This window comes from Chionomys nivalis, chromosome 6 (assembly GCF_950005125.1).
Source record: "Chionomys nivalis chromosome 6, mChiNiv1.1, whole genome shotgun sequence".
Taxonomy (NCBI): domain Eukaryota; kingdom Metazoa; phylum Chordata; class Mammalia; order Rodentia; family Cricetidae; genus Chionomys; species Chionomys nivalis.
Genome location: NC_080091.1, coordinates 101,888,902 through 101,914,795, shown reverse-complemented (window position 1 = coordinate 101,914,795; position 25,894 = coordinate 101,888,902). Strand labels below are relative to the sequence as shown.

Below are 25,894 nucleotides of genomic sequence, written 5' to 3'. Positions count from 1 at the left end.
AAGCCATGCGGGCAGCCGGGTGCCTGTGTCGCAGCCCCGCCGCTCATATTACTACACTTTATTGGTAAGAAGAAAATTTAAAGTTGTTTTGTTTTACATTCCCTTTTTGGTAGGTACTGTCAACATTTTTTGAGATATTTCTTAGCCCCCCCGCCCCCCCCTTTTTTCTTTCAAGACCACTCTGTTTAGGTCCCAGGCATATTTTTGAAATGGGTCTTCTTGTTTTTTTGAGTTCTTTATATATCCTGCATATTGATACTCTGTCAAATATTTAGCTAGCAAAGGTTTTCTCCCGCTTTGTGGGTTTCCTCTTCACCTGGTTGACTGTTTCTTTAGTTGTGCAGAAGCTGTTTAGTTTTATGAAGTCCTGCTTGTCAGTTGTTGGCTTTAATTAAATGGAGTCCTATTCAGGAAGTCCTTTCCTAAACATCATGTAGACACTGCCTATGTTTCTTCTAGGAGTTTCAGGTTTCACGGTTAGGGCTTTCTTTGATCCATTTGGAATTAAGTTTTTGTGCAAGGTGATAGATGCAGGTGTAATGCCATTTTTCTAGATTTCCCAGCACCGTCTCTTGAAGATGCTTTTTTCCAGTTTACGTTTTTGGCATCTTTGTCAAATATTAAATGGCTAAAGGTGTGTGTAGTCATGCTTGGGTCTTTGATTTTGTTCCATTGGTCTGGATGTCTGTTTCTTTCTAGTGCTGGATTATTTTACTACTACAGTCTTATAATATATCTTGAGATCTGAAATGGCAATCCCTCCAGCATTGTTCTTTCTTTCTTTTCTTTCTTTTTTTTTTTTTTTTTTTTTTTTTGGTTTTTGATTTTTTGGTTTTTCGAGACAGGGTTTCTCTATGACTTTGGAACCTGTCCTGGAACTAGCTCTTGTAGACCAGGCTGGTCTTGAACTCACAGAGATCTGCCTACCTCTGCTTCCCAAGTGCTGGGATTAAAGGTGTGCGCCACCACCACCCGGCCAGCATTGTTCTTTTTACTTGGGATTATTTTGTCATACAGTGTCTGTTGTGGTTCTCTATGAATTTTAGGATTTTTTTTTCTATTTCTGTGAAGAATAAGATGGAGATTTTGATTGGGATTGCATTGAATCTGTAAGTAGCTTCTTCCAGAATAGTCATTTTCCTAATGCTAATTCTACCAGCCACAAAACATGGGATGTCTTTCCATTTTTTAGTGTCTTTTCTCTCTTTCTTCAGAGGTTTTAAAGTTTTCATTTTCTAGATCCTTCACTTCTTTAGTTAAGTTTATTTGTAGATATTAAATTTTCTTTGAGACTGTTATGAATTGTCTATGATCTCTCTGTTTGTTTGTTATTAGTGTATAGAAAAACTCTTGATTTGTGCAGGTTGATTATCCTGCCACATTGCTAAATTTATCATATCTAGAAGTTTTATGGTAGAATTTTTTGGATCTGTAATGCATATTATCATGTCATCTGCAGATAGGGATAGTTTTGCTTCTTTCCCTATTTGTATCCATTTAATTTCCTTCTCTTGCCTTATGGCTCCAGCTAGCACTTCAAGCGCAATATTGAGAAGGAATCAGAATAGGAGACACCCCTCCCTCATTCCTGACTTCACTAGGATTGCTTTAAGCTTTTCCCCATTTATGATGACATTGGCTTGGGTCTCTCATGGATAGCTTTTACTATGCTGAGGTATGATCCCTTTAGCCCTACATTCTCCAGGACTTTCATCGTGAAGGTATGTTAAATCTTATCAAAGGTTTTTCTTCATCTATTGAAATAGATGATCATGTAGTTTTTGTTAAGTCAGTTATGTGGTTTATTACATTTTAAAATTGCCTTACATATATTTTCATTGTAGAGGTCCTTTACTTCTTTGGTTAGGTTTATTCCCAGGTATTTTATGAGGCTATTATGAATGAGAGTGTGTCTATTATCTCTTTCTCTGTGTGTTTGTTATTGTTGTATAGAAAAGCTATTGATCTGTATCTGCCCCTTTGCTGAATTTACCATTTCCAGGAGTTTGGGAATCTTTAATGTATAGTATGTCATCTGCAATAGGGATAGTTGGGCTACTTTAACTGTTTGTATCCCTTTAATTTCCTTTTCTTGCCTTATTGTTCCAGCTAATGCTTGGAGTACAGTGTTGGAAAGGAGTGGGAATAGTGGGCGTCCTGTCTTGTTCCTGACTTTAGTGCGGTTACTTCAAGATTTTCTCCATTTAGGATGCTGTTGGCTGTGGGCTTCTCATACATAGCTCTTATTATGTTGGTTAATAGCCCTACATTCTCTAGGACTTTAATCATGAAGGTGTATTGGATTTGTCTGTTTTTCTGTATCTAATTTCTGTCTAGTTCATTTATGTGACTTTATTACATCTATTTGTTGGGATCAATTGAGTCCTGGCCTTCAGCTGCTCTTCCCTGCTAGAGCCTTCTAATTGAAGTTACTAGAAGTTGTGCTTTGCCTAGAGGATCAGAGGATGGGATTTTGTTTTTTGTTGCTGATTGGGTTTGGAGTTGGTTTGCTCTTTTTCCGACTTTTTGACCTGCATCATTGTTATCTATTTGTGCTCCTCTAGTTTCTTTTTCTTTTCTTTTCTTTTTTTTTTTTTGGTTTTTCGAGACAGGGTTTCTCTGTGGTTTTGGAGCCTGTCCTGGAACTAGCTCTTGTAGACCAGGCTGGCCTCGAACTCACAGAGATCCGCCTGCCTCTGCCTCCCGAATGCTGGGATTAAAGGCGTGCGCCACCACCACCAGGCCTCCTCCTAGTTTCTTAATGCAGGGCCTTGGAGTTACACGTTCCCTCATGGGACTGCTTTCAGTGGATCCCAGAGGCTTTGCTGTGTTTTCATTTTTTGGTTTCTTTTTTTCTCTCATGTTCAACAATGGATGCTTGCTGTCAGCTTCAAATTTTATTGCATTGTAGTCAGATAGGATAGATGCAAAGAGTGATGTCAGTACTTGTGAATTTGTAAAGATTTGTCTTGTTTCTCAGGGTATGATTTATTTTAACAAAGTTGCACTGTTCTCCTGAGTAGAATGTATATTCCTTGGTGTTTGGGTGGAATATTATGTAGATATCTGTTAAGTCCATTTGATGTATAATGGTAATTAAAGCTAATGTTTCTGTGTCTTTTTGTTTTAGATGATCTGTCTATTGGAAAAAATGGGTATTGAAATCCCCTACTATTGTGTGTGTGTGTGTTTTGAGACAGGGTTTTTCTGTAGCCTTGGCTGTTTAGGAACTTACTCTCTAGACCATGCTGGTCTTGAACTCACAGAGATCCGCTTGCCTCTGCCTCCCAAGTGCTAGGTTTAAAGGTGTGCACCACCACACCCCTGCTGAAATCCCCTGTTATTAATGGATTGATGTTAATCTGTGTCTTTAAATCTAACAGTACATTTTTTATGAAATAGCATGTCCCAGAGTTTGGTGCATTTATGTTTAGGATAGTAATGTATTCTTGGTTACCAGTCCATTTTATTAGAATGAAGTGTCTGTCCCTCTTTATCTCTTCTGTTTTGTTTTAGTTTGACGTCTATTTTGTCAGATATTGGGATTGCGATGCCTGCTTGTTTCCTGGTATCTTTTTGTTAGAGTACATTGGCCATCCTTTTACTCTAAGGCAGTGCCTGTCTTTAAAGATAAGATGTCCTTCTTATAGACAGCAGGTAGATGAACTTTGTTTCTTGGTCTATCCAGTCAGCCTGTGTTCTTTGGTTGGAGAATTGAGGCCACTGATACTTCAAGTTATCATTGAAATGTATGTTTTTTATGGTTTTAAATATTTTTTATGGTTTATTTAACTTTATTTTATGTGCATTGGTGTGAAGGTGTCAGATCCCCTGCAACTGGATCTTCAGACAGTTGTGAGCTGCCATGTGGGTGCTGGGAATTGAACCCTGGTCCTCTGGAAGAGCAGTCAGTGCTCTTAACCACTGAGCTATCTCTCCAACCCCTGAAATGTATGTTTTAATTGCAGTCATTGTGTTGTTAATTCTTGGTGTTGTTTGTGTTCTCAGTGGTACTTTGTGTTTTAATGATTATACTTTTATATTTCTTTCTACAGTCTTTGCTATGCTCATTCTTCTCTTCATCCCAAACTGTTGCTTCCTGTATTTTCCTTAAGTTTGGTTTATTGGATATGTTTTTATGTTGCTTAAAATGTGGAAAGTTTTTCTTCCTCCTTCAATCATGGCAGATAGTTTTGCTGGGTATATTAGTCTGAGCTGACTGATCTTTTAGGACTTGGACTGCATTGCTCCAGACTTATATGGCTTTCAAAGTTTCCATTGAGAAACTAGCTGTTATTTTGACAAGTTTTCCTTTATATATGACTTGTGTTTTTTCTCTTGCAGCTTTCAATTCACTTTATTTGTTATGTATATATACTTAGTGTTTTAACTGTGATATTCCGTAGGGAATTTATTTTCTGGTCTAGTCTGTTTGGTGTTCTGTGTACTTCCTGTATTTGTATGGGTGTGTCTTTCCTTGGTTTGGGAAAGTTTTTCTTCTGTAATCTTGTTGATTATCTGGTCTATGCCATTGGCTTCGGATTCATCTCTATTATCAATGTCTGTAATTTGAAGGTTTGGTTTTTTCATAGTGGTCCAAGCCAGGAATATGGGGGGTGTTTACCAAGTTTGATGCAAAGGTTGGAGGTGACATGGAGGAGCCTATTGGTTGACCTGTAGGTAAGGAATGTTCTGGCAGAAACCTAGGCCAGGATATTAGTTGTGGGGCCTGGGGAGAAGGGGTGAATGGTCAGGGAGACTCACTAGGCCAGACCCCGGAGAAGGACAGGGGAGGTCTGGCAGTTACAGTTTTATCAGGGCTGTTTTGATCTTTGGCCCTCTTTTGCTTCTTTTCTCTTTAATTTCCCTTTGGCATATGTTACTGTATTGTGGAAATGAAATAAACAAATGTGAGTCTAAATATGATTGTGCATTGTAAGGTCAATGTTTGTATTTAATTATTCTATGAGTACTTTTCCCATTAAAATTTGAATATAAGGCCGGGCGGTGGTGGCGCACGCCTTTAATCCCAGCACTTGGGAGGCAGAGGCAGGCGGATCTCTGTGAGTTCAAGACCAGCCTGGTCTACAAGAGCTAGTTCCAGGACAGGCTCCAAAACCACAGAGAAACCCTGTCTCGAAAAAAAAAGAAAAAAAAAAAAAAGTTAAAATTTGAATATAGAATTTAATGTGATGTAACTGTGTTAATAGAATAAATGTTGCAATTTGGAGAAAATAAAATTCTCATTTTTCCCTATAACACAACAATTTCAGTTGAATTGTCATTTTATAGATTATGAGTCTTAAACTACTGATGATTAAACCAGGATGTAAGGCATGTTAAAGAAATTCACTACCAGTGAATTCCATCTGCAGTAGTGTGTACAATTATTTTAATTGATCAGAGCAGTTTTGAGATGGATGCTAAATGACTATTTTTGGATGGGTCTTTTGTTATTTGAATGCTTTCAATATGACAAAGGTGACTGTGTATATATACTACTTCAGAGAATCTGAGTGAGAGGTGTGTATGCATGAGGTGTGCACAAGCAGCAGTATACGGTTAGGATGTGCCAGAAGAGATACGGAGTGGTCAGTCTTAGTAGCAATAAGTTCCAGGAGACAATGTGATGGAGGTGGTGTTTGAGCTGCTCTAAGAATGGTAGAATTACAAGAATTATATGAAGCAGTCCAGGTGGATCACGTGTCTTAAGGTAAAAGCAAAGAAGTAGGTGTTTTACTGATACTTCGAAAGTAGAAAATTGGATTGAAAAGAACTAGTGATTTAAAAATGTAACATAATTATTTAATAAACATAACATTTAATAAAGACATAGTATGTGCTATGTTAAATGAGATTAGTGGGCATAGGTGGAGAATAGAGATCAGAAACTGTCCTGGATAGCAGCTGAAGGCATTTTCATGTTTGTTTTTTGAGTATGAAGGAGTCAGTGATGCATTAAACAGTAATGTGCATTGCCTGATGTAGGAAGTAACTAAATAATTGACTGAATCTGTGACAGCTTCTTTTTGTTTTGTTTTGTTTTTTTGAGACAGGGTTTTGCTGTAGCTTTGGAGCCTGTCCTGGAACTAGCTCTGTAGACCAGGCTGGCCTTAGACTCATAAAGATCCGTCTGCTTCTGCCTCCCGAGTGCTGGGATTAAAGGCGTGCACCACCAACACCGCCAGGTAGGTGACAGGAGCTTCTTAGGGCTCCATGTGACATCTAAGACTGCATTAACATAAGACTGAGGCCAGAGAGTTCAGTGACTTGCCCAAGATCACAAATGGAGATATAAACTGAGCAGTTAACTCCCAAATAAACTCAGCAAATAAGTCTAGTCGTGGTGTGAAAATATCCCTGGAAAATGGAAATTGAGTCAGAACCCAGCTAGGAGACTGCTGTCATAATGTAAGGAAAAAAGAAATAACAGCATATATTGAAAATGGGAAAGTTGTCTTTTCTTCTTCTACTTTGGCATGTCGTCTATTGTCCTTTTGTGTTTAGGCAGTCATGTTGGTGAAACGTGGTGTAGCTTCTGACATTAGTAGGAAAAACAGTCTCACAGCAAACTCCCCGATCCTCTGACTGTTAGAATCTCTCCACTCTTCCACAGTGATCCCTGAGCCTTGGGTGTGGGAGTTATTTTTGTAGATGTATCAGGGGACTGGGTTCCACAGCACTGTGTTGTTATTGGGTGTGGTTTTCTGTAATGGTTTCTGTTTGCTACAAAGAGAAGTTTCCTTGTTCAGGGGTGAGGACTATCACATATGTGGATCTAAAGATAGGATGTAGTTAGGGTTATGCTGGCTTAGTAAAGTGGTGGTTGTAGGTTCTCCTCTAAGATCTGTGACTTTACCTGCTAGTTAGGTAGGTTGAGAGGAATCCATTTTTTTATACTTGTTTTTTAAAATTGTTTTTATTGAGCTATCTATTTTTCTCTGCTTCCCTTCCCTTTCTCTGCCCTCCCCTCCCCTTCTATCCTCTCATGGTCCCCATGCTCCCAATTTACTCAGGAGATCTTGTCTTTTTCTACTTCCCATGTATGTTAGATCCATGTATGTGTCTCTTAGGGTCCTCATTGTCTGGGTTCTTTGGGGTTGTGAGTTGTAGGCTGGTTTTCTTTGCTTTATGTCTAAAAACCACTTATGAGTGAGTACATATGATATTTGTCTTTCTGGGTCTGGGTTACCTCACTCAAAATGATGTTTTCTAGCTCCATCCATTTGCCCGCAAATTTCAAGATGTCGTTTTTTTTTTCTGCTGTGTAGTACTCCATTGTGTAAATGTACCACATTTTCCTTATCTCTTCTTCGGTCGATGGGCATTTAGGTTGTTTCCAGGTTCTGGCTATAACAAATAATGCTGCTATGAACATAGTTGAACACATGTACTTGTGGTACATGTGAGCATCCTTTGATATATACCCAAAAGTGGAATTGAGGTAGGATGTTTCCTAATTTTCTGAGTAATCGCCATAATGATATCCAAAGAGGTGGTACCATTTTGCACTCCCACCAGCAATGGAGGAGTGGTCCCTCTTCCTCAGGGAAGAACAGACCAGCTGATTATCTGATACCTAATGATAAGTCCTCTAAATATATATACAAGAAACATTATACAGACTGAGGTTATTATATATAAACACATATATTTAGGAATATAGATGTGTGTGTGTGAGTACATATATATGTATATATATGCATATAACAGTAAATTATAATTAATGAAAAAAGAGGCCATAATTTGAAAGAGTAAGGAGGGGTATATGGGAGGAAGGAAAAGTAAGGGTAAATGATATAATTATATTATAATCTCAACAGTAAAAGAAAAATATCTAATAAAGAAGAAAGTAGGAAAGTTATAGAGGAATTAATTCTGGATGGATTTTCATCTTCTAAATAATGTATATTTGTGCAGTCTAGGCCTGTCAGTTATCTTGACGGCTGTTGGGGGACTGTGTATCCCCAGAGCTCCTTGGGATTGGATAGTTGTTTTGTGTTTACCTGGCTTTGTGGATGGTTTAGAAACTTGAGGATGGGCCAAAGTGTAAAATTTGTGTGAGATTTTGGAACTTGATGATGCTTTACATTAACTTTAGCTTTTGAATGGGCAAGACTTGAGGTCATTACCTTATTGGTCCTTTTTATACCCAGGGGTTTAAAACACAAAGTACTTGAATGACTATGCTGTCCATAGATACTTAAAGAAATATTAGCTTTTCCTCTGCCTTAAATTTAAAAGTTCTAAAATGGAAAGAAAGTTGTTTCAGCCATTAAAATTAGTTTTAGAAAATCTAAATGAATAAGATAATACTTAAAGAAAATTTCTTTTCTTTGTAGAATGGCATTCACATGTTCATTTTGTAAATTTCGAACCTTTGAAGAAAAAGATATTGAACTGCATCTGGAAAGTTCTTCACACCAGGAAACATTAGATCATATTCAGAAACAAACCAAATTTGATAAAGTAGTTATGGAATTTTTACATGTAAGTAGGGGTTTTTGAAATGAGAAGCATTTTATTTGATCTGAATTTATTTCATTTTTTATAATTTCTTTCACCTTTTTATGTTTCTAAAAATTTAATAATTACTCATCTAAGGAACGTTGTTAAAATTAATTAGTTGTGAATTCTATTTTAGAATTTGGATTTGTAGTATGAGAACTTATTTTTCATAGTCATTTCTGAGAAAATTGTCAGAAAAGAATTCCTTTAGTCATTGTATGATTTGGATCTGTCATTCCTGCACAGTTCACTGTGTGCCTGGGAGTATGATCTTCATGAATTCTTCATTTCGGATGAGCTTCCATAATCCCCCCCCCCCCAGTAATGATTGAAAGGGCATATCCATAGAAGCTAAATGACCTTGTCATAGGTATCAAAGTCAGAATTCTGAGCCAGAGAGGCAAGCATCTGTTTGGTGTCTTTTCCTTGTGTAGTTATCAATTTAATAGATGATTTTGAAGACCCCAAGCTTTATTGTTAAGGAACCAACTGTAATTGAAAATAAAACATGTTCACAGGTGCACAGATAGTCTGTTTAGGTGGAAATGCCAAGAATGCATAGATACTTTGGGGATTTGAAGAAACAAACAGAACAAAAAGATACTGCAAGAGGTTTGAAGCTGGGCAGTGGTGGCTCATGCTTTTAATCCAAGCAACCCTTAGGAGGCAGAGGCAGGCAGATCTCTGTGAGTTCAAGGCCAGCCCGGGCTACAGAGAAAGTTCCAGGACAGACTCCAGAGCTATTGGGAAACCCTGTCTCGAAACACACAAACTAAAAAAGAGGCTCGAGCTGGACTACTGACTGTGCACAAAGCTAATCTGATCTGGTAAAGAGTTCATAGTACAGCGTTCACTCAGACTTCTGTATCCAGCAGAATTATGTCCTTTGTTAAAATTTGTTGCCGTGAGTGTCCTATAACGGTTCTTCTCGGTCATTTATGACTTAGCCACTTAGCTGAGGTCACTGCAGCTTCGAATCCTTCTTCAGGTGCCCAGAAGATATTTTGAAAGCGAAGCAGTTTGCTAGTGTTTCATGATAGTCTCTGAAGTAAATTGTGGGTTTCTTGTGAAAGGAGATTAGGTCTTGCAGACAGAAACACCTGCACTGCTAGTGCTCCCACAGGATGAGTGTGGTGCTGAGCAGTGGTCGGTCTGCTTGACACAGTTTGCATTGTTTGTTTTCTAGGAATGTATGGTGAATAAGTTTAAAAAAGCTTCTATTCGTAAGCAACAGACACTTAATCACCCAGAAGCTTACAAAATAATTGAAAAGGATGTTATGGAAGGTGAGTAGTCAAGTTGTTTTGTAAATTTACATTTGTATTTTATGTATTATAACCTGAGACCTTTGAGATTGATGCAGTTCACAGCTGTACCTGCTGTAGGTCTGACTAATTTATCAAAACAGACTTCCTAACTTCTTGTTTCCATGCCTACAAGTTTATTATGACTTGAAGTTACCTCTTCTTCTTCTTCACTGTAGAGTAGCAGTTCTCAGCTGTGGGCTCCAGCTTCTTTGGTAAACCTCTGTCTCAGAAGTGTTTACATTGCACTTCACAACATCAGCAAAATTATAGTCAGGAAGTAGCAATAAAATCATTTTATGGGTTGGGATCTTAGCAGCTTGAGACCTATACTAAAAAGTCGCAGTGTTGGGAAGGTTGAGAACTACTGGTCTATGGGAAAATTCCTTCCTCACATTATGATGACCCCTCAACCATAAAATTATTTTATTGCTGCTTAATGACTGTCATTTTCCTACTCTTGTGAACTGTAATATACATATCTGAAATGCAGGATATCTGATAGGCGACCCCAAAGGGGTCAAGATCCAAAGGTCAAGAACCAATACGTTAGATGGAGCCTTCTTTAATTTGCCCTCTGTCTTTCTTAACTCTATTTTATTTTTATTTTTTAACTATATGGGCAAGGGGTGTCATGTTCATGACTGCAGTGTCCACAGAGGCCAGATGAGGCCTTCAGATTCCCTGGAGCTAGAGTTACTCAGAAAAAAACCCTGGCATAGGTGTTGAGAACCAGACTCAGGTCCCCTGCAAAAGCATTACTGGTTCTTAATCTCTGAGCCTTCTCTTCTCTCCAGCTCTCTTCTGTTTCTCTGAAATTCATAGGATTAATTCTTCTGTTGTTCAATCTTTCCTTCTTGTTTGATTCCATACCCTGAAACCTTTAAGCATGTTCTTACATGTTCTCTGAATATTTTGTAGTATTTTTTTTCTGACTAGTTTTAGTTTTTTTTTTTTTTTTCTTTCTTGGATTCTATGATGTGATCACATAATTTCATTGTGTATAGTATAAGGCTAAAACTCCTAGGCAACAAAGCATAGCAACAAGTGGCAGGCACAGTGTCAGGAACAAGAGGCCGAGAGCTCACATCTTGTACCGTAAGCAGAAAGCAAGCTGAAACTGGGTTTAGGCTGTAAGCACTGAAAACCTGCCCTCAGTGACATGCTTCCTTTAGCTAAACCTCCTCAGACAGTGCCCCCAAGGGTACCAGTCGTTCAGATCCTGGAAGCTGTGTGGGGCATATTCTCACTCAGACCACTGCACTTAGTAATAAGACCAGGCAAGTGCTCTACCTATGTGCTGTGTTTCCAGCTCAGGGTCCTTTTAGCATAATCATTTTGAAGATTGAGAATGGATGTTTTTGTTCCTTACAGCATCTTTTTTGCTTTTCCTGCCCACTCGTGTTTATAACGACGGAAACTTATTTTACTGAAAATAGCATCCATTTAGCTTTATGTTTTTTGAGGCTATGGACTAAAAGAGCATAGGTGAATAACCGATGAGAGACTGTGATGTGGGGCCGGAGAGTCGGTGTTGTAGTGAAGAAACAGGTGCTCTTACAGAGGACCTGAGTGTGGTTTACAGTATCCACAACTACCGTTAACTCTCTGTGAGATGTGAGGAAGAACCTGACATGAGCCTACATGCGCCGATCCTTCTGGTGTCAGGAGTACAGATGAATGAGTAAGGTCCTGACTTCTCAAAACTAAGAGTGTGAGGGCGTGTCCTAACGCACTTGTTCTTTAGGTGTCACTGCGGATGACCACATGATGAAAGTCGAGACTGTTCACTGTAGTGCGTGCAGCGTCTACATCCCTGCCTTCCATAGCTCCGTCCAGCAGCACCTAAAGTCTCCTGACCATGTCAAAGGGAAGCAGGTAAGCTTTTAAAAATTATCCTTTGGCCATCGTTTCATAATCCTGTGCTGTTAATCTGAAATGGGAGCAGCTGCATGTCTGTTGGGAGGCAGCCGTGTCACAGTTGCGGTCATGGCTCCGGAACAAGTTCCTGATCGACCTTTCCCTGTCTGTGAGCTGAGACTGGCACTGTTGTTTAAGGATTCAGTTAACTAACATGTGGTACCCGGTGGTGATGGTGAGCATTCAGGAAATTAGAGTTTAGCTGTTTTTTTTTTTATTTGTTTTTTTTTAAAGTTGCTACAAAATGGTTTTGTGAACATGTATGCGTTAGAACAAATAGGAAAGGAAGTTTTTATTATGACTGGCCTATTTTTCTGGTAGCTGGAGAAATATATTTAAAGATTCAGCATTTATTACAACTGGTTTGTTTTTCTCATGGTTTGGGAAAATGCATTAGTGCTTATTAATTATGACTTCAGAATAGAACATCCCCGAGCACCAGGATTCCTGCCTGCCTGTTCCTCAGTGTACATTTCTGCTCTTAATGCTGGGCTTGGTCTAGTTGGCTTTCCTTCAAGAGACATGAGTGCTTATATTGCAGGAAATGTGTTCTTATGTAAAATGTATTTAAAGACTTAAAATTAATGATTTAAGATTAAATAGAAGAGACTTGAGTCTTAGATTTCTGTTTTGTAGTGAAGTGAATCCCACACACCCAAGGCTGACAACTGAGCCGTGCTGTCTGCTGGTACACACGCTGTTACCCTTTCTCCTCTGTATACTTCTTGTGATAACTTAGAAACCCAGAAGAAGACTGGTTATTTTTGGATTATTTTGACAAAATTTGATAGACTTTCACTTGGGAATGCTGTGTTTTCCCTGGCTCAAGAAAGTTCATGGTCTTAATTCTTGAATGATTTAGGTTACAAGAACAGTAGCTATAGTTATTCATAGCTTAACTTTTTATAAAAAGTCATTTAAATCTAGGGACTTGAGTGTAAAATACCACTTTACATCTCTAAACTTTCCAGTGTCTCACTGTGTCCTGTTTTTCCAGGCTTATAAGGAACAAATAAAAAGAGAAAGTGTGCTGACTGCTACAAGCATCTTAAATAATCCAATCGTGAAAGCGAGGTACGAGCGCTTTGTTAAGGTAAGACTTCTGACAAAAGCGGGGTTTTTTTCTTGCTTTTTTTTTTTAAAGATTTATTTATTTATTATGTATACAGTGTTTTGCCTGCATGTATGCCTGCTGGCCAGAAGAGGGTACCAGATCTCATTTTAGGTGGTTGTGAGCCACTGTGTGGTTGATGGGAATTGAACTCAAGACTCCTGGAAGAGCAGCCAGTGCTCTTAACTTTTGAGCCATCTCTCCAGCCCTGCAACAAAAGCTTCTTAGGAAGTGTTTTTTTGTTATATAATTAAAATGGTGATAGAGTCATATTGTGATACTAAAATAAGTACAGTACCACACACTGGGAAGAACTTTAAACTTACTATTTTGCTTATAGGTAGCATATTGTTTCTCTTAATTGTTGGAATAAAAGGACAGGGAAGCAGGTTTTTTTTCCCTCACTGTAAAGCAGTGACAGGTAAAGAAGAGAAGATCAAAATGTTAGTTTTACTCACGTGTGTTGTATGTGAGATTGTACATGCTTCCGGTGATGTGGATGCCAGAGGACAACCTTGAACATGTCGCCTCAGGAGCAGCCATCCACCTTGTTTTTGGGACAGGACCTGTGATTGGTCTGGGGCTTGCATATTTCTCGAGACTGATGTTTCTACCTTCTCAACTCTGGGATAATAAGCTCGGGTTCTGAGGCTCAAACCAAGGCCCCTGTGTCTATGTGGCAAACACTCTATGACTGAGCCATTTCCCCAGCCCACTTGTCTGATGTTTGTTCTTTAAGGTTGTCTTGGACCTTTCATAGTTACTACTTCAAATCTTCCCTCTCTTCACATTGCCCAGATTTCATCCTGATTCTCCCCACTTCCATGTTCTTTTGCATTAGGGAGATAGAAAACAACGTGAGTTTCTACCATAGATTTATGTGTGTATTTATATATGGTCCCTCACTTTTGTTGCCATTTTCTCCTTCACTGGGGGTCTGGTTTCATCATTCTCCCGCTCCCTTTGGATCTTATGTTGCTTAGGATTTTCCTAAACTAAACAATGACCTCATTTTTCCTGGACTTTGGCTCCTGCATTTTTCACTACCTTTTCTTACCATACTTCAAAAAATAGCTTGCCCTGCCATAGGCTTTTCACTTCCTATGATGTGCTGTAACTGAATAGTTCTCGCCTGGAAGAGTATCATCAGGGTGTTTTTGAAAGGTGTGGTTAAGTAGGAAACTACCCAAGTTCTTTTAAAGACCTTCTGAATTAATTTCCCAAGCTTTTCAAATCAGTAGACCCTGAAGTCTTTCTTTTCTTCCTTTCTATTTTTTGTTTGTTTGGTTTTTTTTTTTTTTTGGTTTGTTTTTTCAAGACAGGGTTTCTCTTTATAGTCCTGGGTGTACTGGAACTCACTCTGCAGACCAGGCTGGCCTTGAACTCACAGATCCCACTTGCCTCTGCCTCTCGAATGCTAGGATTATAGGTGAGTGCCACCACTGCCCAGCTCCTGAAGTGTTTCTTACTAGGCTTCTACCTGGCGATTTTGATTCAGAAGTTCTGAGTGACTAGTGCTCCAGTTGCTAACAGCTTTCTTTCCCTGTGTGCTTTCTGTCAGCTTGATAGGAAGTGGGTTATAGAGACGTGTCCTTGGATGGCTGCCATGGCTGTACTCCTCCTCAGACTTAGAGTTATCAGTGATCAGTCACCACAGAGTGCTTTAAAATCAACTTACTGGGGCTTAAGACTTAGCTCGTTTGGTAAACCACTTGCTGAGTTTGAGCCCCAGAACCCATTTAAGAAAGAAGAGCTTGTTTGTTATCTAGTGCTGGGGAGGTGGAGATTGGAGAGTCCTTGGGGCTCTCTGAGCCAGCCTAGCCTAATTGGCAAGCCTCAGGCTACAGAGAGACCCTGCCTCAATGACACCAGAAGTTGTCCTCCAACTTCCACATACACTTGAACATACATGCACGCAATATACAAACACACAAAAATTAAGGTCTTTTTATTTAAAACATGCAAAACTAAGTACTTAGGAGCCTTCTTCATTCGTTAATAATGATGGACTCTTTATCTGTTTTACTGTTTAACACTACTCATTTATCATTTTTTCTTTAAGCTATGATTTTGGCAGATAGTGTTCTGTTTCTCTTACTCCTGCTCCTGGATAGGCTGCTTCAGGGTTTTATTCCTGTAGTCTACTTTAGGCTGTCCCATGTGGGACACTAATTCCACTGTTGGCTTAATGCAAGTCATCTATTAATGTAAATATTTCATTTGGGCACTCTATTTGAGCTGAAAATTTATAGGTGCCTATTAAACATTCAGACCTAAGCTTCTAGTTGTGTCGGCATGTACCCACCCACTTCCATCTCCCCATCCTAATGCACCTCTTCTGTTACTGTCTCACATCTGTCTGATCCATCTTACAAGGTAGCACCAGCCCTAGTAGATTCTGCTTAATAAGCTTCGCTGCCTCTTCATTTCCCTTATTCTATAGTCTTCCAGTATGAGCAGTTTATAGGAGACCTAACCCAAATAAATAATCACTAAGATAAAATTGTAGGGCTGAGGAGGTGGCGCAGTCAGATAGAGGCACTTGCCATCAAGCCTGTTGACCAGCATTCAATCCTTGAATTCTGAAAGGAGAAATCCTATTGCTGCTGGTTGTCTGGCCTCCACCTACATGTTTGTGTACACACACACCCCCAGGAGATAAAAGTAATAAAAACGATAAAATTGTACCCGTGAATATTTGTCAAATAAATGTGTGTCTAGTTTTTAGAAGTGTAAATATATAAGGCATGATACCTAGTGGCCAAATTGAGATACTTGGTTCTTACTGAGTTCTGAAGAGACCTCAGAGAGAAGCACATTGAGTAGGTGTATTTGAGCAGATCATTTGCATCAGCTGCTGTTTGTATTACAACACACAGTTCTGCTTCGATGTATGATTTTAGGAATTCAGTTAAAAATTTTGACTTTTTGAGTGCTCTAATTTATGGTATGTAAAATAACTAATAAATTATATACTCACATTGGGATGAAGTAGATACTTTTAATTAAAAGTATATAATATGCTTCTCATAAAGTAAAAAACTTCAAATACTATTTTTTTCTTGACATAGCAAGTATCACTGATAGAAAAACAAATGTGTTGACTGTAAGTGCCACTTTCTCTTGTTTAGGGAGAGAATCCTTTTGAAATTCAAGATCATTCTCAGGATCAGCAGATAGAAGGAGATGAAGAGGATGAAGAGAAGATTGATGAACCCATTGAAGAAGAGGATGAGGAAGAAGAGGAGGAGGGGGAGGAGGATGAAGATGTAGAGGAAGTGGGGGAAACAGAAGAGGTGGAAGAAGAAGAGGAAGGAGGGGAAGCTGGAGTAGTGGAGGGAGAAGGAGATCTAGAGGGAGGGGAGGGGACAGCAGAATCAGGGGATGATGAGAACGTGGGAGAAGCAGAGAATGAGGAGGAGGAGGGGAAGGAGGAGTCTGCCACCTGTCCTGCTGAGCAGTGTGAGCACAGCCAGGTGTAGTGTGTTAGACCTGAGTGGAGCTTTACACCTGTCCTACTGTAGAAAAGAGAAGACATTTAATAGATAATGATATTAATTGATACCATGTTGCATGCATTCCACCTATAAAATTTTTTTTGTATAATTTCTAAATGTTTGGCACTTGTTTAATAAAATGAAGTTAAGATGATTTCAGTTTAGTTTTTATAGATACCAAACTTAGATATGATAAATTGTTTGTATGATTTTTAAGCTTAATTCTTATTACTGTATTGGTGTTCAGGATAATAGATGTGTGTTGTTCCTCTATCTGTTGTAATCAGTTTAACTTAAATGCTGCTCTTGGGAGTGCACCTTTAAGTGTGCATTCAGGTTTTGAATTCTTACTTTAGAAGACATGGATTGGGCAAGTATTTTGTCCTGATTGTGGGTTTTTTGTTCTCTTTTGTTTTTTGTTTTTACATGGAATAACAGCATTAAGATGGCTTAGCAGCTTTTATGTACAGATACCTTTGTAGCAATAAAATGTTTTCTTTTTTTAAACCAAAACTTTCTCTTTTGATTGCAGATTAAACATTTCATCAGTTAAATGAGTATTTAAAAATCAATATTTGCCTTAATGTATGAGTTTAGCTCACAAGTATTTTAAGTGATTGAGAAGACTTGAAACATTTTTCCTCAATCATATTTTTAAAAAGTGTGACTACTGTATATTTTCTAACACATTTCAGAGGTCAGTCTGTAACTGAACTTGTTTATACTAGCTTTAGTTCATTCTTTTCTCTGTGCCTATGTCAAACCTTGAAATCTTCCTGAAAATACAATTTAATACAAATAATGTGTGCTCTTTTGTCGTGTCTGTTTTACCCGGAGAATCAAGAGACAAGCTTTCTGTTTTTTAAAAAATAATGAATTGTTTTTCCTTTGCTCTTTCAAGTTCTTTCCTTTAAAAACAAAATGAGCTGTAGCCACATGTTCATCAAGAGTCCAAGACACTGGCCTGCTTAAGTTACTATCTTCAGAGATGGCATTCTGTACAACTGAAAAGCCATGGTCCTAGTGATCAGGAGCTGTACTCTTAAGTCAATGATACAGGTTGTTTTTTGGGTTTGGGAAACTCTGGTGAAATTTATTCATTTACATCTTGGCTGCAGTTTCCCCTCCATCCTCTCTTCCCACTCCTGCCTCCATCCCCTTCCCCAAATCCGCTCCTCTGTTTCTGTTCAGAAAGGGGCAGGCCTCCCATGGGTATCAATAAAGGGGGGCTGGGGCAGGAGTGTCAAGGGCCTAGCTTGTGAGTTTGAGTTTAGCCTGAGGGTGGCAGGGATGGGTGCTGGAGGGCGAAAGATATAGTAAGGAAATGGAAGAGTAACAGAAGGAATGTTTGGAAATGCAGGTGAGCCACAGAGTTTATTAAGTCAATGACTCCAGTTAGATCAGAGATCGGCGATGGCCTCTGTTGAAGAAGTGCCCTTTCTCAGATGCAGTGGGCAGTTTGGGTTTAGCTGTGTTTGTAAAGAGGACACAGTTGCTGAAATTCTAAGGCCTGAAGACCTAGTAATGAGGGTAACTGTTAGCTTCCAATTGAAAAGGTACGGAAACTGTACTGAAGCAAATGCTTTTTTGTTCTGACAGGAAGATGGTGCAAAGCTTTTTATAAAAGAAATCTACCTCGTCATCCATGGCAGGATGCCTTCCAGCATCAGAATGTAGTGAGAGCTGTGGGCTGCTTCCCACCGCTCAGCTCCCGACCACCGGCTAGCTTTACCAGAAATAATTACACGGAAACTGTATTCTTTTAAACATTGCCTGGCCCATTAGTTTTAGCCTTTTATTGGCTAGTTCTTACATATTGATCTAACCCATTTTTAATAGCCTATCCTCCATCATAAGAAATGATCAAATGGGGCAGGGGGCGGGCACTGGTTTAAGAATTGCTGAAATCTCTGTGAGGCTGGTCTTCACAGCATTCCCAGTAGTGACAGGAAGCTGGAAATAACCTCATCAGTGAGAACAATGGCTAAGTGATGGGACAGGCATGCTCCAGCCACTGGAAAGAAGCGGGCTGCATATGCTGACCTGGGAAAGAAAAAGCAAGTGTCACTGTATACTAGAATCCCATTTGGGAAACTCTATATATGTATAAATACATAAAATCCAAGCTGTTTGCATAACAGCCTGAAAAGATAGTTTATTCATAGGAAAAATGTCTGAACGGATAAACAAATGGTGCTCGACTCTGATGAGGGAGCTTACATCTGGATGGGGAATTTTTCTGCAAACCTGCTGTTCCTGGTTTTATTTTGAAAGGATAGAATAGTGTCGCAGTGTATTGAGACAGAAACATAATGAATAAAGTAGAAAACACTCACTTAGACATAGCACTTCTACCAGCTTCTGTGTATTTCCTCATGAGCCCTTACATTGTCCCTGATTATTTCCAGACACAGATGTTGAGACTGTTTCCCGAGGTAAGAGATCTAGACTTAGAGGAAGATGCTAAATCAGCTTGGGTGGCTTTGTCTCTGGGACGTTGAAATGGTGTTACCAAGTACACAGTTGGCTGCGTGGTCCTGGTGCTTGACAGGCCTGGGAGTGGCAGTAGCAGAACCTCCCTTTGAAGTGGTGACCATGCGTGTTTCCTATGATGACATCATGTACAGTTTGTTACCAAACCTGCAGCGTCATTTTCTAGTTTTGTCTCAGGAAAGGCATGTGAGCAGACATCCTAATTTCTCATCAGCGAGATGAAGGTGAAATGGCCTCCCATGCTGGGTTCTCCAAAGAGGCGAAGAAGGAAGCTCCTTATTTTGTCAGGTACCCAGGGCTGCTCCTACTTCACTTTTCCTACTGTTATCCAAAACCAGAGTTTATTTTTATTTTATTTTTGGTAGTCAGAGATAGGAGTAAAGCAAGTGTTGGCTGGCAAATCTGTGTGTAAAATTAATATAGACATTTGGGTTTAAAGATTTCTTACTTTGAATTAGTTTCAAAAATGTTTTTATGGATTCATTGACATTTTATATGTGCACGTAATATATTTTGAGAGTAATCACCCCCTTTATCCTCTCGTCTCCCACACCGCTAATCCCTTCCCTTTTCCCGGACAGTCCTTCGGCCTTCTCTGCCTTCACGTCTTTATGTGTGGCCCCTACAGTGTCATTAGGTTGTTTACAGGGTCATGGGAATCTGACTGGTGGCTGTCCTACTGAAGAGAATCGATGTAGCCTTGAGTTCTCAGAATCTGTTTTGATGATTACATTGTACGCACTCATTTCTTCTCAAGGTCTGTGTAGGCTTCTAACCCAAACTAACAAAATCAAGACCTGATGATTTGATAAAATGGAAAGGAAATAATATCTTATTTAGCAGGACTAATCCTAGTTCTCAATAGTTTTTCTCCTTGGGCGTCAAAGATCTTGGGCGAACAAGAATATCAATAACTGCTCACGGTAGTCCTCTCAGCTTGGCTGCCCACAAAGGGTTAACTCGTCCTTCCTAGCTGAGACTTGAATTGCTTGTCAGTGCTGAGGTCACTGTCACTACTAAATGACAGATGTTTCCCTGAGAATCCCAGTATCCCTTCTGGCGGCATAAAGTTCAGCGTTTGCAACAATGGGGTGGTGTTCTTTAATAGCTGTTAAATTGATTCTTTGGAGATTTTGCGAAGATGCCCTATTGCGGCTGGAGGGCTCCCTGGACACCTCACTCTGCATTTTCTTTTTGCATAATGCCTACAATTTCGAGTTGCCAGGCTCCCTGCTGTGTAGCTCCTGCATCCTTGGTTCAGTCGAACCCAAATACTCATAAATCTCCCTTTCTTCCTGTAGCTTTCTGCAGCAGCTGGGGTACGACACTGATGTCCCTGTTCCGTGATTCCAGTCAGCCCTGGGGCGAACAGACGGACCAATCCGAAGCCACTGCGTCAGATAAAGCAATGCTGTTTGCAGAGCTCAGCAGCCTCAAGAGGTAGTCATGTAATATTCCCAATTTGTTTTCTGCATAAAACTCCTCTTACCAGTTTATAAACTTCCTATGGGGAGCACACATGGCCAGCTGAAGGCCACTGAACATATGATCGGTGTCATTGCAAACTCAGGAGGAAGAGGCTGAGCCTGTTCCACACTGCAAGCGGCCAGTGATAGAAGGAAAACCTCACCGTTTAAAGTGAATCGAGCAATGTTTTCCTGAGACCCTGGACTTAATATGTACTACTGAGGAATAGGACTGACTAATACATTTGAAGTGTGTGTGAATGTGTGTTTGTGTGTGTAAATTTCACTCACAGCTATTACGAATTGTATTCCTGCTTCACTGAGCTAGTTGAATGGTTTTTATATATAATTGAATGGTTATTATAATCATATTAATTGCCTTAGAGAGACCTTGAGTGAGCAATATGTTTGTATGGTACTGTCCAATTAAAGACAAGTGTGTGTGTGTGTGTGTGTGTGTGTCTGTGTGTGCACATGAGATACAGATGCCAATGGGGGCCAGAAGAAGGCAAGGGAATTGTGAGCTGCTTCCTCAGGCCCCGGGAAATGAACTTTGGTCCTCTGCAAGAGCAGTATGCATTCTCTGCAGCCACTTTCTGATTCTTTATTCTGGGGCATGGGTTTTTAGCCTTGGTCCTATTGACATTTTAGAGGGGGTCATTCTTCACTGTGAGAGCTTGTCCTGTGATTGGAGGCTCTTGGCCTCTTGTCCTGTGATTGGAGGCTCTTGGCCTCTTGTCCTGTGATTGGAGGCTCTTTAGCAGCCATCTTGGCCTCTACTTAACCAAGCCCAGGAGTAGGAAGTAGTTACAACCATCATAAATATGTCCAGGCATAGTCAAACGCCCCCCGGAGGCAAAATCGCTCTTAGTTGAGAACCACTGGTCCGGATAATCAGCGAAGTACGGAATTTGAACTTGAAGTGTTCTGTTACAGGTGTTAGGAGTACCTGATGCAGAGTTAAGACTAGGGGCCTCCCTGACTCATTGCTCCCGGCAAGCATCTCAGAAGGTCCCCTAACCCCTCCATCCACCAAGAACTTCCGAGCCTCATGCCCTTTTAGCTTGTCAGAGCATGTGCCGACATGCGGTAGGTGTTTCTGTGTTCACTGACTTCTGCTTCCCCCGAGGGTCTCCATCTTCTAAGTCAGGGAATACCACATGTGGATACCCCAAATGATCTTGTTACAGATAGTTTTCTAAGATGTATCTATCTGTTCTCCTATTTATTCTGAATACTTACTATGTGCAAGATGATAATGGCAGGTGCTTAGTAGCCAGGGACAATACACAGACAGTGCTTGGCTTGGGAATCTTAAAGACAAGGGGCAATCATAACTTAGGAGCATCCCAGGTGTGTCTGGCAGCACTGACTTCTATACTAAGACACATAAAGATCATGTCCCATTGTTCTTTGGGTTTTCTTCCCCTTCAGAGACCCAGTCCTTCCAGCTCTTTTAGGCTCAGGGTTGCTGGGGTCATCGTTGGTAAGGAGGGAAAGGTCCCCACCCACTGGTCTCTTCCCAGCCACAGGGCTTCAGAGGAATCTAAGGATTCACAGTGCTGGAAAGTAGAGATGCAGGGAGAAAACACGGTGTAAAACAGTTCTGCCTTCTCCGTTACAAATGCATCCCTGTTGCGTTAGGAACTGATCAGCCTGGAACAAAGACGGGCAAACGTTCTCCCCCAGTAGCCCTCCCGTTCACTGTCTCACTGGCTGGTGCTGGTTTGTTTTTATCTTGAGAAGTTCCCTCTTTCTTTCTTTCTTTCTTTCTTTCTTTCTTTCTTTCTTTCTTTCTTTCTTTCTTTCTTTCTTTCTTTCTTTCTTTCTTTCTGCATAGGATGGATATGGCCCCGGTGTATGTGTGTGTGTGTTCACTCACAGATGTGAACCATACATGTTGGAACGTGATGAATATCAGACTGATCTTCAAGGGCAGAGATTGTATGTTCTTTGCCTGCTGTCCCCAGACTTTTGGACATCAAGGCCAACGACAGAAGCTGGGCCTGGTGGCAGAGACCTTGATCCTAGTTAACTGAGAGGTTGAGGGGAGAGGATTTCAAGTTTGGATTGTGTCAATTTGACACAAATCAGAGTCACCTTGGAAGGAACCTCAGCTGAGGACTCGTGGCCATCTGATGAGCCTGTGGGCGTCTGTGGGGCATTTCCGTGATTAATGATTGATGTGGGAAGGCCCAGCTCACTGTGGGTGGTTCCACCCTGGGCAGATAGACCAGGTTATACAACCCTTGCAGTCTCTGCTTCAATTCCTGCCTCCAGGTCCTGCCTGCCCTGGCTTCCCCAGTGATTGACAGCGATTGGAGCTTTTAAGGCAAGTGTGCTGCTTCCTCCCCAAGGTGATATTTGGTTATGGTGTTTATTATAGCAGGGTGACAGTGAGGATAGTGCCCTTCAGGGTGTGTGCGTGCGCGCGTGCGTGCGTGCGTGTGTGTGTGTGTGTGTGTGTGTGTGTGTGTCAGATGCTGTAGGGATTTCGTTCTGCCCTATGCAGTATCTCATAGTGGCCAGCAGAGGGCAGCAGAGCCCTACATTTCAAAGGGGATTCCAAGGGATTCAGGCCCTCTATCTTGTTACTGTTGAAGCACTAACTACCTCCTTTTTTTAAGCTGGAGAGAATAATTTTGTACCCAAGTTTCTGTCTTGGGGAATGTGAATCCTAAACTTTACTTGGGAGAATGTGTCTCTAAGATGTTTACTGCGACCCCTTTTAAGAAAATGTTAAGAATGTGTTATTTTGAGTGAGGTAACCCAGACACAGACAATTATCACATGTACTCACTCATAGGTGGTTTTTAAATATAAAGCAAAGAAAACCAGCCTACAAACCACAATCCCAGAGAACTTAGACAACAATACAGACACCTAAGAGAGACTTACATAGATCTAATCTACATGGGAAGTAGAAAGTAGAAAAACACAGATCTCCTGAGTAAATTGGGAGCATGGGGACCTTGGGGGAGGGTTGAAGAGGAGGGGAGAGGCAGGGAGGGGAGCAGAGAAAAATGTAGAGCTCAATAAAAATCAATTTAAAAAAAGAAAAAAGTATAGAAAAGAATGTGTCTATCAATCTGATGTAGAAGACTGGGATTAAAACTTGAGCGGGAAACTTTTAACACGAGGGCAGAGTCCACGCTGAAGATTGGTGTTTATATGAAGAAAAGAAACGTGTGGTACTGTGGGCGTAGCTCTATAACCAGACATTTCTCTCGGATGCTTGGGCCCTGCTCCATTCCCAGCACGGGAAACTAAAGCCTGTCCTTGGAAGATGCTTCTGAGAACACATCATCGTGTTGGACCCGAGGGAGGGCGGGAAAAGAAACTACGTTCACAGTTCATAGGAACTTAGATTGCTTGGCGCTTTTACCCAACCCACCACTGCAAGATTTCCAGTTCTTCCCAGTCATTCCTGGGTGGTACCAGAGGAGACAGGAGAGCCCTGGGGACGGAGGTGACCGGTGTCAGAGAGAAGCATTCTCTGATTCTGTGCCGTGAAGAGTCTGAAGAACCCAGGGTATCAAAGACCCACCAGGCCCCAGAAGGAGGAAACTGGTCAAAATAAGGCTTCTGAAAACGCTGTGTTCTCTGAGGTACTGGTGATCTGGCTGAGGAGAGTTCGACTTCCCACACCACAACCCCTCCCCAGACACAACTTAAGCTGGAACCTGTTAGAAGTTAAATTTCTCCTCTGCTAGCCTGTTTGACTTCTGAACAAAGACAATTTTTATGCCCTCAAATGACCCAAACATACGTCTTTTCCCTGTGGGCATTATGTAAACTATTACTATCTTTGCCCATAGGAGACTGTCCTATTTGGTAGGAACACTTATTATCCTGTTTGCAAGTAAAACAGCTAATGATGACAGACACAGTGTTCTCTGGGTTTCTATACCAGTTGGGAACAGCGTTGGTTGAACACATGTCTTCAGCAGGCTTATTTTTCTGAAGATAGGCTGTGTCAGGGTTCAGTTCTGGTGTGCCGCTCAGGCCAGGCAGTCCAGCACAAAGAATGTTCACACACTTTCATTCTTTTGTTTTTAAACAGTGTATGTTTGCGTGTGTGTGTGCCTGCATGCATACCCCCGAGTGCGCACTGTGTGTGCAAATATAAGCAAGAGAAGAGCTTGTGGGAGTTGACACACTTTCCTCCTATCATGTAGGAACCACGCACGCTTAGGCCGCCAGATTCGATGACAAGTGCCTTTACCCACTGAGCCATCTTTTGTTCTTTCGTGTTCAGCCTCAACTACAGAAACACCTAGAATAAATGCTGTGTTAGTTTGAATGTGACTGACCAGAAGCTTGCTGGGAACAATGTTGATAGGGCGGATTTACTTTCCTGGTGGCCTCAGGGCTCAGTCTGTCATGGCGAGGATAATGCGACTTGCATCCTGGTGGCTAAGAACTGCAGTCAGGAGACAGGAAGGGTCAAGTTGTACCCCAGCACGGCCACGTGAGGATCAGACCCCAGCAGTGAACCTTTGGGGGGTGGGGGGATACACATCTTGCCTAACTAGTCCTTCAGAACACGGTTTTACTTATCTTTGCAAACCCCCCTGGCGAATGTTTATGGCTTGATTCCGCTCAGGGTGTCCTGCTTTTGTTCCCTTTGACGCAGAGTCAAGGTCATGGTACAACCCCAACCATACAGTCGCCAGGGAAGCAGAGCCCTTTTTATCTCGGACAGGTGAGTGATTTTTTTTTCCCCCTGAAGTTACAAAAGAAGGAATTCCAGACTTGACATAAAATCTCAGGTTTGGGTTCTTGTTGTTTAGGGTTTTTTTTGTTTTTGTTTTTGTTTTCTGTTCTAGCTCTCCAAATGAAATATACATTAGTAACACTTTGCCACGTGTGATGACTGTCACCTCCCAGGTTATTATTAATAACCCTCTCCCAGCCACCAACTCACTTGAACTCTATAGCAATGCTAGGGGAGTATATCTCAATGGTGGAGTGTTGGTCTAGATGAAAGCAGCACCAACATCAAAAAGAAAAGACCCGGATGCTCTGGGTGCAGGGGTGGGAGGTATTTGTGAAAGCCCAAGACTTAAAACCAGCCTGAGAAGTGTAGTGTCACCATCCCAAAGGTAGCCACTTTTACCACAGCTCAAAGGGCAGAGGGACAACGTACTGCTGCTGTGGGCTCTGTCACTGAAGAGCCCGAGGCACAGAGAGAGCTTAAGCCGTTACATTACCTGAACCAAATGGAATGGTCGGATCGCGAAACTGGGGACTTTGGTAGAAGGAGCTGTACACCAGTGGGTCTTGATTCTCTGGTCCGCATCATGGACATTTCATAGTTGACTCAGCATCCCCTCTGACTATAGAAAGCAATGTCTTGGTTATCATACTTAGCTCTGGACTGCCTGCAGAGGGAGGCGACACTCTGGACCTCAGGCGTGTATCTGAACATGCCTGCCTTTCCCTTCTCAGAAGATCGTATTTTCTAATCAAGAGAAAGCATTCCTGAAATGTCACGGGCTCTCTTGCACTCAACGTGGAAGCGGAGAAATATTCTTGAAGAAGGTTCTGGAAGGCTGGCGGGGTAGCTGAGTGCTGGGACACCTGCTTAGAATG

At 41.0% G+C, this 25,894-nt stretch overlaps 1 protein-coding gene across 2 annotated transcripts in view; it reads left to right on the top strand.

Annotated features, from left to right (window-relative positions):
• Znf326 (zinc finger protein 326) overlaps positions 1–17,127 on the top strand; it is a 47,783-nt gene extending 30,656 nt beyond the window's left edge. For both annotated transcript variants that reach the window (XM_057772651.1, XM_057772652.1), the window contains exons 8-12: positions 8,343–8,490; positions 9,695–9,794; positions 11,560–11,690; positions 12,730–12,825; positions 15,975–17,127. In XM_057772651.1, coding sequence (XP_057628634.1) covers positions 8,343–8,490; positions 9,695–9,794; positions 11,560–11,690; positions 12,730–12,825; positions 15,975–16,325 — 826 coding nt within the window. In that variant the 3' untranslated portion in view covers positions 16,326–17,127. The remainder of the gene's footprint in view (positions 1–8,342; positions 8,491–9,694; positions 9,795–11,559; positions 11,691–12,729; positions 12,826–15,974) is intronic.
• The last annotated feature ends 8,767 nt before the right edge of the window (positions 17,128–25,894 follow it).